The 12,683-nt window shown below is 46.8% G+C and overlaps 1 protein-coding gene across 3 annotated transcripts; it reads left to right on the top strand.

The window, feature by feature from the left end:
• The first annotated feature begins 1,160 nt into the window (after window positions 1–1,160).
• LOC130171672 (GTPase IMAP family member 9-like) lies at window positions 1,161–6,246 on the top strand. Of its 3 annotated transcripts, XR_008828185.1 has the most exons (3): window positions 1,166–1,288; window positions 3,815–4,759; window positions 5,277–5,365. XR_008828185.1 is itself a non-coding variant. In XM_056379754.1 (2 exons), exons 1-2 carry the CDS (start codon window positions 1,270–1,272, stop codon window positions 5,987–5,989), a joined length of 732 nt encoding a protein of 243 aa, XP_056235729.1. In that variant the 5' UTR covers window positions 1,161–1,269; the 3' UTR covers window positions 5,990–6,246. The 3 variants fall into 3 exon arrangements, 2 of the variants coding, with proteins under 2 accessions (XP_056235729.1, XP_056235728.1); XM_056379754.1 differs by lacking the exon at window positions 3,815–4,759 and having other exon boundaries at window positions 1,161–1,288; window positions 5,277–6,246; XM_056379753.1 differs by lacking the exon at window positions 5,277–5,365 and having other exon boundaries at window positions 3,815–5,270.
• Window positions 6,247–12,683: the final 6,437 nt, after the last annotated feature.

Below are 12,683 nucleotides of genomic sequence, written 5' to 3'. Positions count from 1 at the left end.
GGGGTCAAGTCTCCTGTCCTTTACAGCGGAGAAGGTGAGGGCGGAGCTCAAGAGGCTACGTCCTGGAAAGGTAACAGGTCCAGATGGTGTGTGTCCCAGGCTGTTAAAGGACTGTGCAGCCCAGCTGGCTGAGCCTCTCTAGAGGATCTTCAACTTGAGCCTTCAAACAGGGAGGGTCCCGGTCCTGTGGAAAACATCATGTCTTGTTCCGGTCCCTAAAGTACCAGCTGAGATAAATGACTACAGACCGGTGGCCCTCACATCACATCATGAAGACCCTGGAGCGGCTGCTTCTCCACCTTCTGAGGCCACATGTTGAACAACACTAGACCCCCTACAGTTCAGCTACAAGGATCATATTGGAGTGGATGATGCCGTCCTTCACATGCTCCACCGGCCCATTCTTACTTGGATGAGCCGGGTAGTCGCTTGAGGATTATGTTCTTCAATTTCTCAGGTGCATTTAACAACATCCAACCCCCCACTCTTAAAGACAAGCTGGAAGGGATGGGGGTGGAGCCCTACTTCACGTCCTGGATTGTGGATTACCTGACAAGACAACCACAGTACGTCAGGTTGGGTAACTGAGCGGCACTGGGGCTCCACAGGGGTCTGTTCTGGTTCCCCCTTTATACGGCCGACTTTAAATACAACTCTGAGTCCTGCCACTTCCAGAAATACTTGTATCTGAAACGGGCAGGAAGACGAGTACACTTTGATACACGACTGTTTGTGGCTTGTTTGATCCTATTCCTGCTTAACCTGTACAGAAAACCACAACACCGTCTGATACTGAATAAAGATCATAATCTGAAGTATGTGGACACACAGTTTTAAATCCTCTAATCCTGCACAGGAATATTTTAACTATTTCATCAACATTTTCACTTTCAACATTTTCAATTTTGAGTCACATTTATTCCACTGCAGAGCGAATCTGGTGAAAACTGATGAGACAGTATTTAAAATGAGCTGCATGTCTGAAAACTCATGTTACACACGTACACAACCGTGTTCATGGCTCGTTTCATTATGTTCATGTTCATCCTGTGAACAACCACAACCAGATTACTCTGATACTGAATCTGTATGTGGAGATGTGTGTGAGAGTGTGTGTGCGTGTGTGTGTGTGTGTGTGTGTGTGTGTGTGTGTGCGTGTGGGAGGGAGGAAACAGACTATAAAAGAGAGAAAACGAAACTGAATTTATTCACCAACAGAACTTCAGCAGCAACAAGACTCGACACAATCTCCGCCTGTAAAAGACAGATATGGCATATCGTCAGCTTGGTAAGTTCGTTTATGAATCTTATTATTGTTGATTTAGAAAAACTTTAGAAAAACTCTGCGTCAGCGCCAACACACACACACACACACACACACACACACACACACACACACACACACACACACACACACACACAGACCGGATGTAGAGTTGGGGTCCTTGTAAAAACTGATCCGCAGAGATCGGACCTGATCAAAACAGTAAAAACACAACAACGTAGTTTCACGTTAGAAATCCACGTTTCTCCGACAGACACATGACGTCAGGAGGGAAAGAGTCGCCGGATGGAAATGCTTTAATGTCCGGCCGTTGGGCGCGAGGGGAAAACCCTGCTTTATAATCAACAGGTGAACTTGTTCATCAGAGTGTGGAGTTGTTGTAACTTCACTGTAGAGGATTGAGATGTTTATTACAGCCTCAGGGATGTCTGCTGTTTCACCTCCGACACTCAGCTCCGGCTCCAGTCTGTGTTCACGGCGGCCTTTAGCGTGATAGGCTGTTTCTCGTGACGTTAACCAATCAGATGGTGCTGTGGGCGGGACCCTGCTCCAGACCACAGTGATGACTACAGAGCAGAGACAGGTGACTGCAGCTCCTAAAAACATTAAAAAAGCAAACTCTATAATATATAACTTCATATGGAGAAACAAAACACATTATATTAAAAAATCACAATTGGTCAAAGATTTTTTTTTAAAAAAGGAGGTTTGAAAACACTTGACTTTGAATCAATGGTAGGAGTTTTCAAAATAAACTGGATAAAAGCCTTTATGTCACAGACTGAATCAATTTGGTTTCACATCCCCAGAAGCATTTTTTTTTTAAATTGGAGGGTTGGATTTTGTTTTAAAATGTGATTTTGAGACTACGAAATTGCCTGTGAAACTATCTGAATTTCATAAACAAGTACTATACTACTGGAAGATGATATTTTCCCATAACTTTACTCCACATGGCTCCACATTGTGGAATAACAGAACAATCACGATAAATAGGAAAAGCCTATTCAATCAAAATTGGCTTGATAAAAACATAACTTTTGTTATAGATCTTATGGATGATCATGGTACATTTTTACAACTCAATGCCTTCAGGGAGAAATTTGATGTTCAATGTTCTTACAGGGAATTCAGCAGAATATGCAAAGCAATACCTCTTGCTCCGACAACCTTAATACAAAACACACTCTCTCAATCAAGAATACAAACGGTCATGCCAGACTTAAAAATTAACCAAATGCTTTTTAGAGACAAAAAATGCAACAACCAATTCATCGGAAAAGTGTAAAACTTTTCATGATTTTACAAGAACTGCAAAACTCAGATTAAGCGATAATCCATCCATCATGGATAAATATTGTAAATATTTAAAATTGCCAATTCCCCCAAAGGCAAAGGAACTACAATACAAAATCATAAACAATTATTATCCTGTAGCAGAAATGCTTAAAAAAAGATTTGGTTTTGAGGTTGACCCTTGCAGTTTCTGTCTCAAAGAACCGGGAACCATTGAACATCTCTTTTACTCTTGCAAAGTTACCGAACAATTTTGGCAGAACCTTCATAATTGGTTTAGCATTAAAATGGAGAATATCACACCATTTGATATACAACAGATTTTAATTTACAAAAATAATCTCACTAAAGAAATATCTGATATGGTTAATATAATCATAACTATGGGAAAATATCATATCCATACATGTAAATGGAGGAATCAGAAACCCTCACTGACATGTTTTAAAAGTGAAATTAAGATTTTTTTTTCCTCTTTGTTGTTTTTGGCGGACACATAGAAACAAGTGCCAGACCTGTGTCAGAATATGTCACGGTACCTGGTGCTTTGATTGACTTGTGGCACTCATGCACTCCACTGACTCTTCTATTATGGGGACCATCTACGTGGCTCATTGATGGTGTCACGAGGTATGGATAGTGTATGCTGTAAAATATGAATGATTTGTTAATAGAAATCTGCTTTTTTTTAATCCTGACTGCTGGGAGGTGAGGAAGATTAGCCTGTAGTATTATTTTGCTTATTTTCTTATAACATGTCATATTTTATTTTTATTTTTCTGATATTTATTTTGAAATATATGTATTTTATTTGATGTCGGTATGGCCTTGCTGTTTTTGAACAGAGTGTGAACATGTTTTGTGTAATTTTTAAGAATGCAAAATGAAAACTGAAGATTTCTATAATATTGAATTGTTCAATAAAGTTTGGAGAAAAAAAAACCTGCTGAAAACATCATTTCATTTACACAACATTTTCATCGTGTGGTCTACACCTGACATACAGACACATAATGTGTCTTTAATATTAATTCTTATATTTCTGCTGGTACGTCCCAGCAGCACGTTACTGTGACTGTTCATCTGCTCTGTCGATCAGTTTGGGCCTTGAAGGTAACACCTGGTTGTTTCAGGGTTTTATGAGAGTGATGCCGACAGAGACACAGTGGGATAATTGTGAATTAAAGTTTGTCCTTTACAACATCAATGATGTCTTTTAAAATTCTCCAACAGAGGCAGAGGAACCATCAGACTTCAGGATTGCACTTGTTGGGAAAACTGGAGTTGGGAAGAGCGCAGCAGGAAACACCATCTTAGGGAGGAAGGCTTTTAAATCTCAGCCGTCTCCGTCCTCACTGACAGAAAAGTGTCAGAAGGAAACAGGAGCTGTTGCTGGTCGAACACTGGCTGTTGTTGATACTCCAGGTCTGTTTGACACCAAGAAATCTAATGAGGAAGTGAAGAGAGAGATCGCTAAAGCCATCTCATTTGCTGCTCCTGGTCCTCATGTGTTCCTGATCGTGATCCAGCTGAACAGATTCACTGAAGAAGAACAAGAAACAGTGAAAATCCTTCAGGAGATGTTTGGAAAAAAGTCAAGAAACTACACTGTGGCCTTGTTCACCCATGGAGATGACCTGAAGGAGGCGGGACTCTCCATAGAGACATTCATTAGTCAGAATCAGCTTCTCCGTGACTTCATCAGTCAGTGTGATGGAGGTTACCATGTGTTTGACAACAAAGACAAAGATCTCCTTCAAGTCACTGAGCTGGTGACAAAGATCAACATTATGGTTCAGAGAAATGGAGGAAGCTGCTACACCAATGAAATGTTCAAAGAAGCAGAGAGAGCCATAAGAGAAGAAATGAAACGTCTGAAGAGAGAAAATCAAGATATTGATCAGGAACAAGCGAGAAGAAAGGCAGAGGAAGACAATTCATTTATTAGGGCGGTTCTAATGGGAGCTGGTGCTGGAGCTGCTGCTGGAGCTGTAGTGGGAGCTGGTGCTGGAGCTGTAGTGGGAGGTCCAGTGGGAGCTGGACTTGGAGCTGCAGGGGGAGCTGTAGGGGGAGCTGTAGGAGGAGCTGCAGCTGTGGCAGTGAAGAAGGCCTGCATCATACAGTGATATTCAATATTAATGATCTATTAGCTGCAGCTCATAACAGGGAATCGTCATGGTAACAGTTTAACCTTTTATTTGATCACATTCATTTTTTTCTGCTTTTTATAGATCATGAGCATCTTCATTAATCATTATTGATTATTCTTCATGTCATTAATGGGACACTTTCTAACTCTTTAATGTAAAACGATCTACATGTCATACTGTGTAATAGAAGCTGTAACAGACTCCAGACACACTGCACTTGTTTTATTGAATTATGCATCATTAATCAAAAAGAGGAAACAAACATTTTAATAAAGTTAGGTTAGATCAGGTGATGTGAAGAATGAAGTGAGGTGTTGGTTCATATATCCCCATGTGATTCATCTGTCTTCTAACACTTTAATAAACAAAAATGTTTCAGATGAAAATCTGACTCTGGGTCATTATTGATCAACAGTTATTTAAGTAACAGGCTTGAACATTATGGATGAATGACTGTTGATGTGTTGAAAGTACAGTGCTCTGACTCCTGCTGGTCAGGTGGTATCTCACACTGTCACATGTCTAATCACCTGTGTTGTTTTCAGGGTGTAGCTCTGACCTGAGGGTGGTGCTGGTGGGTCAGGAGAGAGTGGGGAAGAGCTCAGCAGGAAACACCATCCTGGGAAAGAAGGAGTTCGACTGTAAGTTCAGTTCCTCACCTCTGACGCTGAGCTGTGAGAAGAGAGAAGGTGATGTTCAGGGTCGCAGAGTCTCTGTGGTCGACACCCCCGGACTCTTCAGCTCTCAGCTGTCTGAGGAGCAGGTGAAGGCACAGCTGGAAGAAGCACTAAAGCTGAGCTCTCCAGGTCCTCACGTCTTCCTCCTCACCATCCAGCTCGGAAGATTCACTGAACAGGAAAAGAAAGGTCTGAAGACTCTGGAGAAGATGCTGAGTCCTAATGTCTCTGAACACACCATGGTGCTGTTCACCTACGGAGACCGACTGGAAGACACTGACATTGTTCAGTTCATCAGAGAAGACAAGAACCTGCAAGAGCTGCTGAAGAACTGCAGCGGCCAGTACCAGGTGTTCAACAACAAAAAGATGGAGGACAGGGATCAGGTCAAAGAGCTGTTTGACAAAATAGATTCAGTCTCTCAGAAAGGACGATTGATTTATGAGAAAAGATCTTGGTTATTGAATCTAATGATCAGAGTTTGGAGGATGATTTTTGAGAAAAGATATTGGTTAGTGAATCTAATCATCATGGTTACTGTTGGTTATTTTACACCATCAGTAACTTCTACAGATGGTTGAGAGCCACATAGAATGAGAAGTAAATATTTTTTCTCTCATCGTGTCAGCCCGAACAGTTACCCACCATTTTGAGTTCCCCTCTCCTACAAGTGAGATCAGTTCATTATGTAACTTTAACATGCATGTAGTCAGAGACGTGCACAGACATGTTGAGGGGCTGTTCCTGAATGAAGTATATGTTCATTTAACCAACCACGAATCAAGTTTAAATGTATCAACTGTTTTAAATGTTCAAGATGAATAAAAATGTAAAACCCGCTCACTGTTAGTCCACGTTCTTCTAAAGTTCAGATGATGAAGCTGTTTCTGAAACAAACTTTCTACTGTAATCCTGAACTATAGTTCTGTACACTGGGACACCTTCTAGTACCGGCTTGACCCTTTTCCTTCACAACTGTCTTAATCCTTCGTGACACAGATTCAACAGGTTCTGGACTCATTCCACATTCCTCACACCAGCAGCAGCCTGAAGCGTTGACGGGATGGATCCTCCTTTCACGTAGTTTAAATTCTGACCTCACCATCCGAGTGTCGTCGGAGGATCCAGACTCATCAACCAGGAAACCTTCTTCTTTTGTCCAATGTTGGTGAGTCTGTGTGACAGTAGCCTCAGCTTCCTGTTGTCAGCTGACAGGAGGGGCTCCTGCTGAGGTCTCCTGCTGCCGCCTGTCTGCCTCAAGGGTCCAGGTGTTGTGTTCAGAGATACCTCCGTTGTAACAAGTGGTTATTAAAGTGACCGTTCTGTCACCTGAAATAATCAGAATAATATTCTAACAACCGTCTCATGGCGATCCACTTCTAAAGGTTTAATATTCCTCCTGCTACGTCATATCCCAGCAGCACGTTACTGTGGCTGCTGACTTCATCAGCTCTGTCGCTCACTTTGAGCCTTAAAGGTAACACCTGGGGGCGGAGCCTGTGTGTTTATAAACCCGGGGAGGGCCAATGGTTTAACAGGAGGGACTCGCATGCTCATGCCACCAGACCAGCCAAATCACAGACCAGAGAAACTCTGATGACATCACACACTGAGTGGATGTGGCCATTACTCCACTATATCTTTACACAGAGAATATTATTGTTTATAGTCTCGTTTACATTCAAAGTCAGGTGTGAACATGTGGAGCTGAGAATAAACTCAGGTAACAACAGGACTTCTGCTCTGGCTCCGCCCTCTGAACAGGTTATATATTTCTTGCCTCATGGTGGTAAGGAGCTCTTAACTTTACAGAGGTTGTTACCCTCCAGCGCTGTAGTGGGCGCTGTGAGGAGGCTCCTCCTCCTCGTCTGTCTGACTAAACTAAATCCTCTCGTCTCATCTCATTTACTGGCTCTTGTGTATATCACAGGATCGTGTCATGGTCAGAGTTGACTCCGCCTCCTGCTGAGAGATGATCCTCATTTCCTTCTTTTTTTCTTTCCTTGTTGACCCCTTTAAAATGCTATCGGACCTCATTACAGCCGAGACGTCTCATTAGCATTTACTGACTTCTGCCTAATTAAATTTTAAGTGCGCTGAGGTTGTTTAACAGCGAAACATTCACAGACCTGAGAAATGAGTTTTAGAGGACAGAGGAAGAAGGAGAGTTCATGTTCAAGTTTTATGACTTTCTACATTTTACACAAAAAATAATGAAGGAAAAATAAGACAAGAAGGTTTTAGAGACTGAGGTGAAAGTTGGTGTCTCCGTAGAGAAAAGGTGAGATACAGGCCAATAAGAATGATCCTACTTTACTTTAAACAAACACACCTGTGTCTTACCGCCACCTGTGGGGCAGAACAGATAATCGGGGTCAGGATTTTTCTTGAGGATTGACTCGTGTGAAGATGCCACACATAAAAAACAAAGTGCTTTAACATCATGAGAGCAGCTGAACTTCAGCCTGAGCAGAAAGATGCTGTCGAGCCAAATGAGGCTAATTTAACAAGAAAGATCCTCTGATGAAAATCAACATGTTAACATCCATGTGATGTTTTTATAAAATACAGACACGTTGATGAAATAATCATCAACTCCATGACTGTGTTGCAAGCCAAGCCTGCTCCTTTAAGAAGGTGGCTTTGTGGGTAATATGTGTGTGTGACGTATACAGAAACAAAGCGATAGTACGAGAGAGTGAGACGCAACCACAGTGGACGGATGTATGCCGACCGAGAAAATACTGTTATTACTGCTAGACAATATAGAGTCCAGTGTATCACTGAAAGGATATGCATAACGCCTACTGTACCGTTGGAATAAAGTGCCCCGTTCTTCAATGCAGAGTTGGTCCGGACTCTTTGTAAAGCTTGTTACCAGCCAACGAGCCAGGCTAAGCTAAGTGAGTTAGCATATACCAGTGGCCGTCTTACTACGGTTCGAGGCCGGAGACTGGTGGAAGGTAACACTGGGGGCTCGTCCGGGATCTTCTCTGCAAGTAAGAGACATTGTTATTCGGCGTGGAAAAATAAAATATCGTCGGCAGCGGACCAAAAAAAAAAAAAAAAAAATGGCGGCGCCCGGAAAGCGAGAGAAAATTGCGGCGTGCAGAGACGACGCTGCTGAAAGGATGCAAATGAAAGTGAGCAGCACGAATCCGTTTTTAATGGATATTACAGAGACTTTTCGAGTTCAAAGAGACTCGGTTAACCAGCCGGACGGCGGACACACCGGCAACGGATATAATACCAACCCCTTTGTGACTAGCATGGAGCTAACATCAGCTGCACACACAGCAGCAGACTGCACGATGCCGCTGCAGCCCAACGGGTCATGGCCGCTCACTCCTCCACCCTCGCGGCCTTCTAACCCTTTCATCACACCGCCAGCCCAGCAAATAGCAACATGTGGTGAGTCTGTGAATTTATCCCAGCTGAATTGCGGCCCCGCCGGATGCGCAGCTTTCACTCCTGCGCCATTACAGCTAAACACCGCGGGAAATCACAGCACTACAGCGGCTGTCTCTGACATTGGCGATCAGCTACTTAATCCTCTCACCCCCATGAACTGTAATCATTGTGACAACAGCACCCCAGCCACCCTGCCCCAAGCCTCGTTGTCACCCTTGCCAGTCTCACCCTTCACCCCATGCAAAACCCAGTATGCAGGACTGAGTCATGGAGTGCAAGCCCTGGGCAGTAGCTACATCCTGCCCGGAGACGCACAGCTATCAGGGGGTGGACAGCCCAAGCTGTGTGGTTGTGGCCAGCTCAACCTGAGGCACGCTGAGTCTGCACCACACAGCTACCCAGTTCACCCGATGCGCTGCGATGGTCAAGCAACCATCGGTGATGATGGACTTTATGAACAGGAAAGGATTCCCACACTGCGCCCAGGACAGTTTGATGGGTCAGGCGCATGGAAAGACTTTCTTTACCAGTTTGAAAGCTGCGCGCAGGCCAACCACTGGTCAGAGAAAACAAAAGCGGTGCAACTCAGGTTCAACCTAACGGGGGCAGCTGGTGCTATCATCCATAAGAATCCACGGTCTGGACGGTGGAGTTATCAGCAGATTGTGGATGAGATTGAGGCCGCCTACGGACCGTGCTCAGAGCATGCAGCAGCCATCGGCATCGAATTGAGACAAAGAGTCAGACAGCCAGGTGAAACGCTGCATTCACTGAGAGACGACATCTATGAGAAGGTTTCAATCGTGTATGCTGACCGTACAGAGCGGGAGCAGGAGGCCATCAGTGTGGAAACTTTTACTAATGCCCTGGCTGATGCTGAGACGGTGCAAAAGCTTTTGGAGGAGCAGCCACGCACCCTGGCAGGTGCCTATGATATAGCGCACAGGTATGAGACAACCAGAAGGGCTGCTAAAGTGGTCACACAGCTGATGCGGGCGGGGGTGCACAGTTCAACGGAGCGGAGAGCTAGAGCAGCCGTGGTGCGTGACAGTGCTAACACACTGCAGCGAGAGGAACTGGAGAGGACAGCTATGGGTCGCGCTGCTCCACCAGAGAGGGTGCAGAAATCCCCTCGGCAGTGGCGGCCTCAGAGAAACAACGGGCAAGGGAAAAAGGACTGGAGAGAGCTTGTCTGCCACAAATGCTCAGGTATTGGACATATTCAGAGAAACTGCCCTTCCCCTCACTGGCCCAGGCAGCCAGTTGTGACTGCCAAGCCGACTCCAACACCTGACCTAGGCACAGTTGTCATCGGTGCTAAAGGCCAGGAGGAGGAGATGTGTGTACAGGTAACGATGTATGGGCTGGAGATATGTGCCTTGCTGGACTCTGGTGCTCGGAGGAGTGTGTTGCCCCTCCATTACTTCAATGCTTTCCCCATTGAGGCCAGGCCCCCCATACGCCCATCAGTCGCTCGGACCCTGCAGGGTGTCGGGCCGGAAAGCCTGTCGGTCTTAGGAGAAGTTGACGTCCCATCACAGATCGGGGGCCGCATCGTCACTGTGAACTTCATAATAGCTGACACCTTTGGGAGCACCGAAGTCATCCTAGGGCACCCCTTTCTGCTGCAGGCACAAGCTTGCTTGGACTATGGCCGCAGAGAAATCACTCTGTTTGGGGAGAAGGTACCCCGTTGCAGTGTCAACCCAGAGCCAGAGGTGCACTTCGTCCGGGTGGCGCGCCGGACAGTCCTGGGGCCAGGCTGTGAGTACGTAGTGCCTGGCACCGTGCGCCTCCGGCCTGCCACTTTTGGAGACCTGGTGTTAAGCCCCGTAAAGTGTTTCGTCGAAAGGCACCGCGTCTTGTTGGCCCGGGTCGTTGTGCAGGCACGACAGTCGGCTGACATTCCCATCAGAGTCTTTAACCCTGGCGCCTCCTCTGTCACCTTGAAGAAGGGGGCTGTGGCTGGAGTCCTCCAGCCCGCAAAGGTGGTGGAGGTGGTTGCTCCTCAGCCTCTCAAAGTCCTGACTGCTCCTGAAACAGCTAACCTTTCCTCTGCTCCAGTACCCCCCCATCTGCAGGCCCTGTACTCCGAGAGCTGCATGAGCCTGCCGGACGCTGACCAAGGTAGGCTGGCCAGCTTATTACAGTCCTACAGTGATGTTTTCTCCACGGGGCCAACCGACCTCGGCCGCACTGGCCTCGTGCAACATGACATCCTGACCACCCCTGGGCCACCGGTGAAACAGCAGCCCCGCAGGATGGCCAGAGACAAACAGATTGCTGCAGACCAACAAGTGCAGGGGAGCCTGGAGGCGGGCGTAGCTCGGCCCAGCAACAGCAGCTGGGCCGCACCAATTGTGATGGTGCGAAAGAAAGACCAGAGCCCACGTCTGTGCGTGGACTACAGACCCCTGAATGAGCGGACTATTAAAGACGCCTATCCCCTGCCCCGAATCCAGGACACGTTGGACACCCTGTCCACCGCCAAGTACTTCAGTACACTGGATTTGACATCAGGATACTGGCAGGTGGAAATGACGCCCAGGGCCCGCAAAGCTGCTGCTTTCTGCACTCGGAAGGGACTTTTTGAGTGGAATGTGATGCCTTTCGGACTCTGTAACGCACCGGCCACATTCCAGCGGCTTATGGACCGCGTCCTGGTCGGACTACAGTGGGAGACATGTGTGGTGTATCTTGATGACATCATAGTCCTGGGGCGTGACATCACCCAAATGCTGGAGCGGCTCGTTCAGGTGTTCACCAGGCTGCGTGGAGCCAACCTGAAGCTGAAACCATCCAAATGCTGTTTGTTTCGGGAGCAAGTTTCCTACCTGGGGCATGTTGTCTCAGCCAGAGGTATTGCTACCGACCCTGAGAAGGTGCTAAAGGTGGTTGAGTGGCCAGCTCCCCAGAACATCTCAGAAGTGCGCCAGTTTGTCGGCTTGGCGTCCTACTACCGGCGTTTCGTCGAAGATTTTGCCACAGTGGCAAAACCACTCCACGAACTCACTAAAAAGTATGCACGCTTTAACTGGACAGCCGAGTGCCAGGAGGCATTTGAAGAACTGAAAGTCCGGCTCACATCAGCACCTGTACTCGCCTACCCTCTCGACAGTGGTGAATTCTTCCTGGACACTGACGCTAGCGATTGGGGAATCGGAGCAGTCCTCTCCCAAATGCAAGGGGGCGAGGAGAGAGTGCTGTCTTATGGGAGTAGGAGACTGTCCCCTACAGAGCAAAACTACTGCACTACCAGACGGGAGCTCCTGGCAGTAGTGGAGTTCACTTCCCACTTCAGGCAGTACCTGCTCGGGAGGTCGTTCACAGTCCGAACTGACCACAGCAGTCTGCGCTGGTTAACCAAGTTAAGGGAGCCAGAGGGACAACTTGCTCGCTGGTTGGAGAAACTAGCAGAGTATGACTTCCAGGTCCTCCACAGGCCAGGGAAGTTTCACCAAAATGCAGACGCTTTGTCCAGGAGACCGTGCAGGAGCTCATGTCCTTGCACAGTTTCTGAGCCCGACTCCAGCAGCAATGACCGTCAGCACAAAGGAGTACAGTGTAACCTGACAGACTGTCTAGCAGAGGGGGGCCCCCTCACAACTTCCCCAGAGCAAAACCTAGTGGGGGTAGTTGATGCCCTCAGCGACAACTGTTATGACCTCTCTCTCTCTCACCCAAGCATCAGCCGGGTGACCGAGTCACCCCAGCTTGACCTGTTTAAGGGCTGGACCCGAGAACAACTGAAAGCAGCACAAACAGCTGACCCAGACATAGCACCTGTGTGCGGGTGGCTTGAGGAAGGGGGGAGTGAGCCGACATGGACCGATGTGGCACCTCACAGCCCTGCCACCAAAGCTT

The sequence above is a fragment of the Seriola aureovittata genome, chromosome 7, assembly GCF_021018895.1.
Source record: "Seriola aureovittata isolate HTS-2021-v1 ecotype China chromosome 7, ASM2101889v1, whole genome shotgun sequence".
Taxonomy (NCBI): Eukaryota; Metazoa; Chordata; class Actinopteri; order Carangiformes; family Carangidae; genus Seriola; species Seriola aureovittata.
The sequence above is the reverse complement of the archived record's forward strand: the minus strand, read 5'-3'. Positions and strand labels throughout refer to the sequence as shown.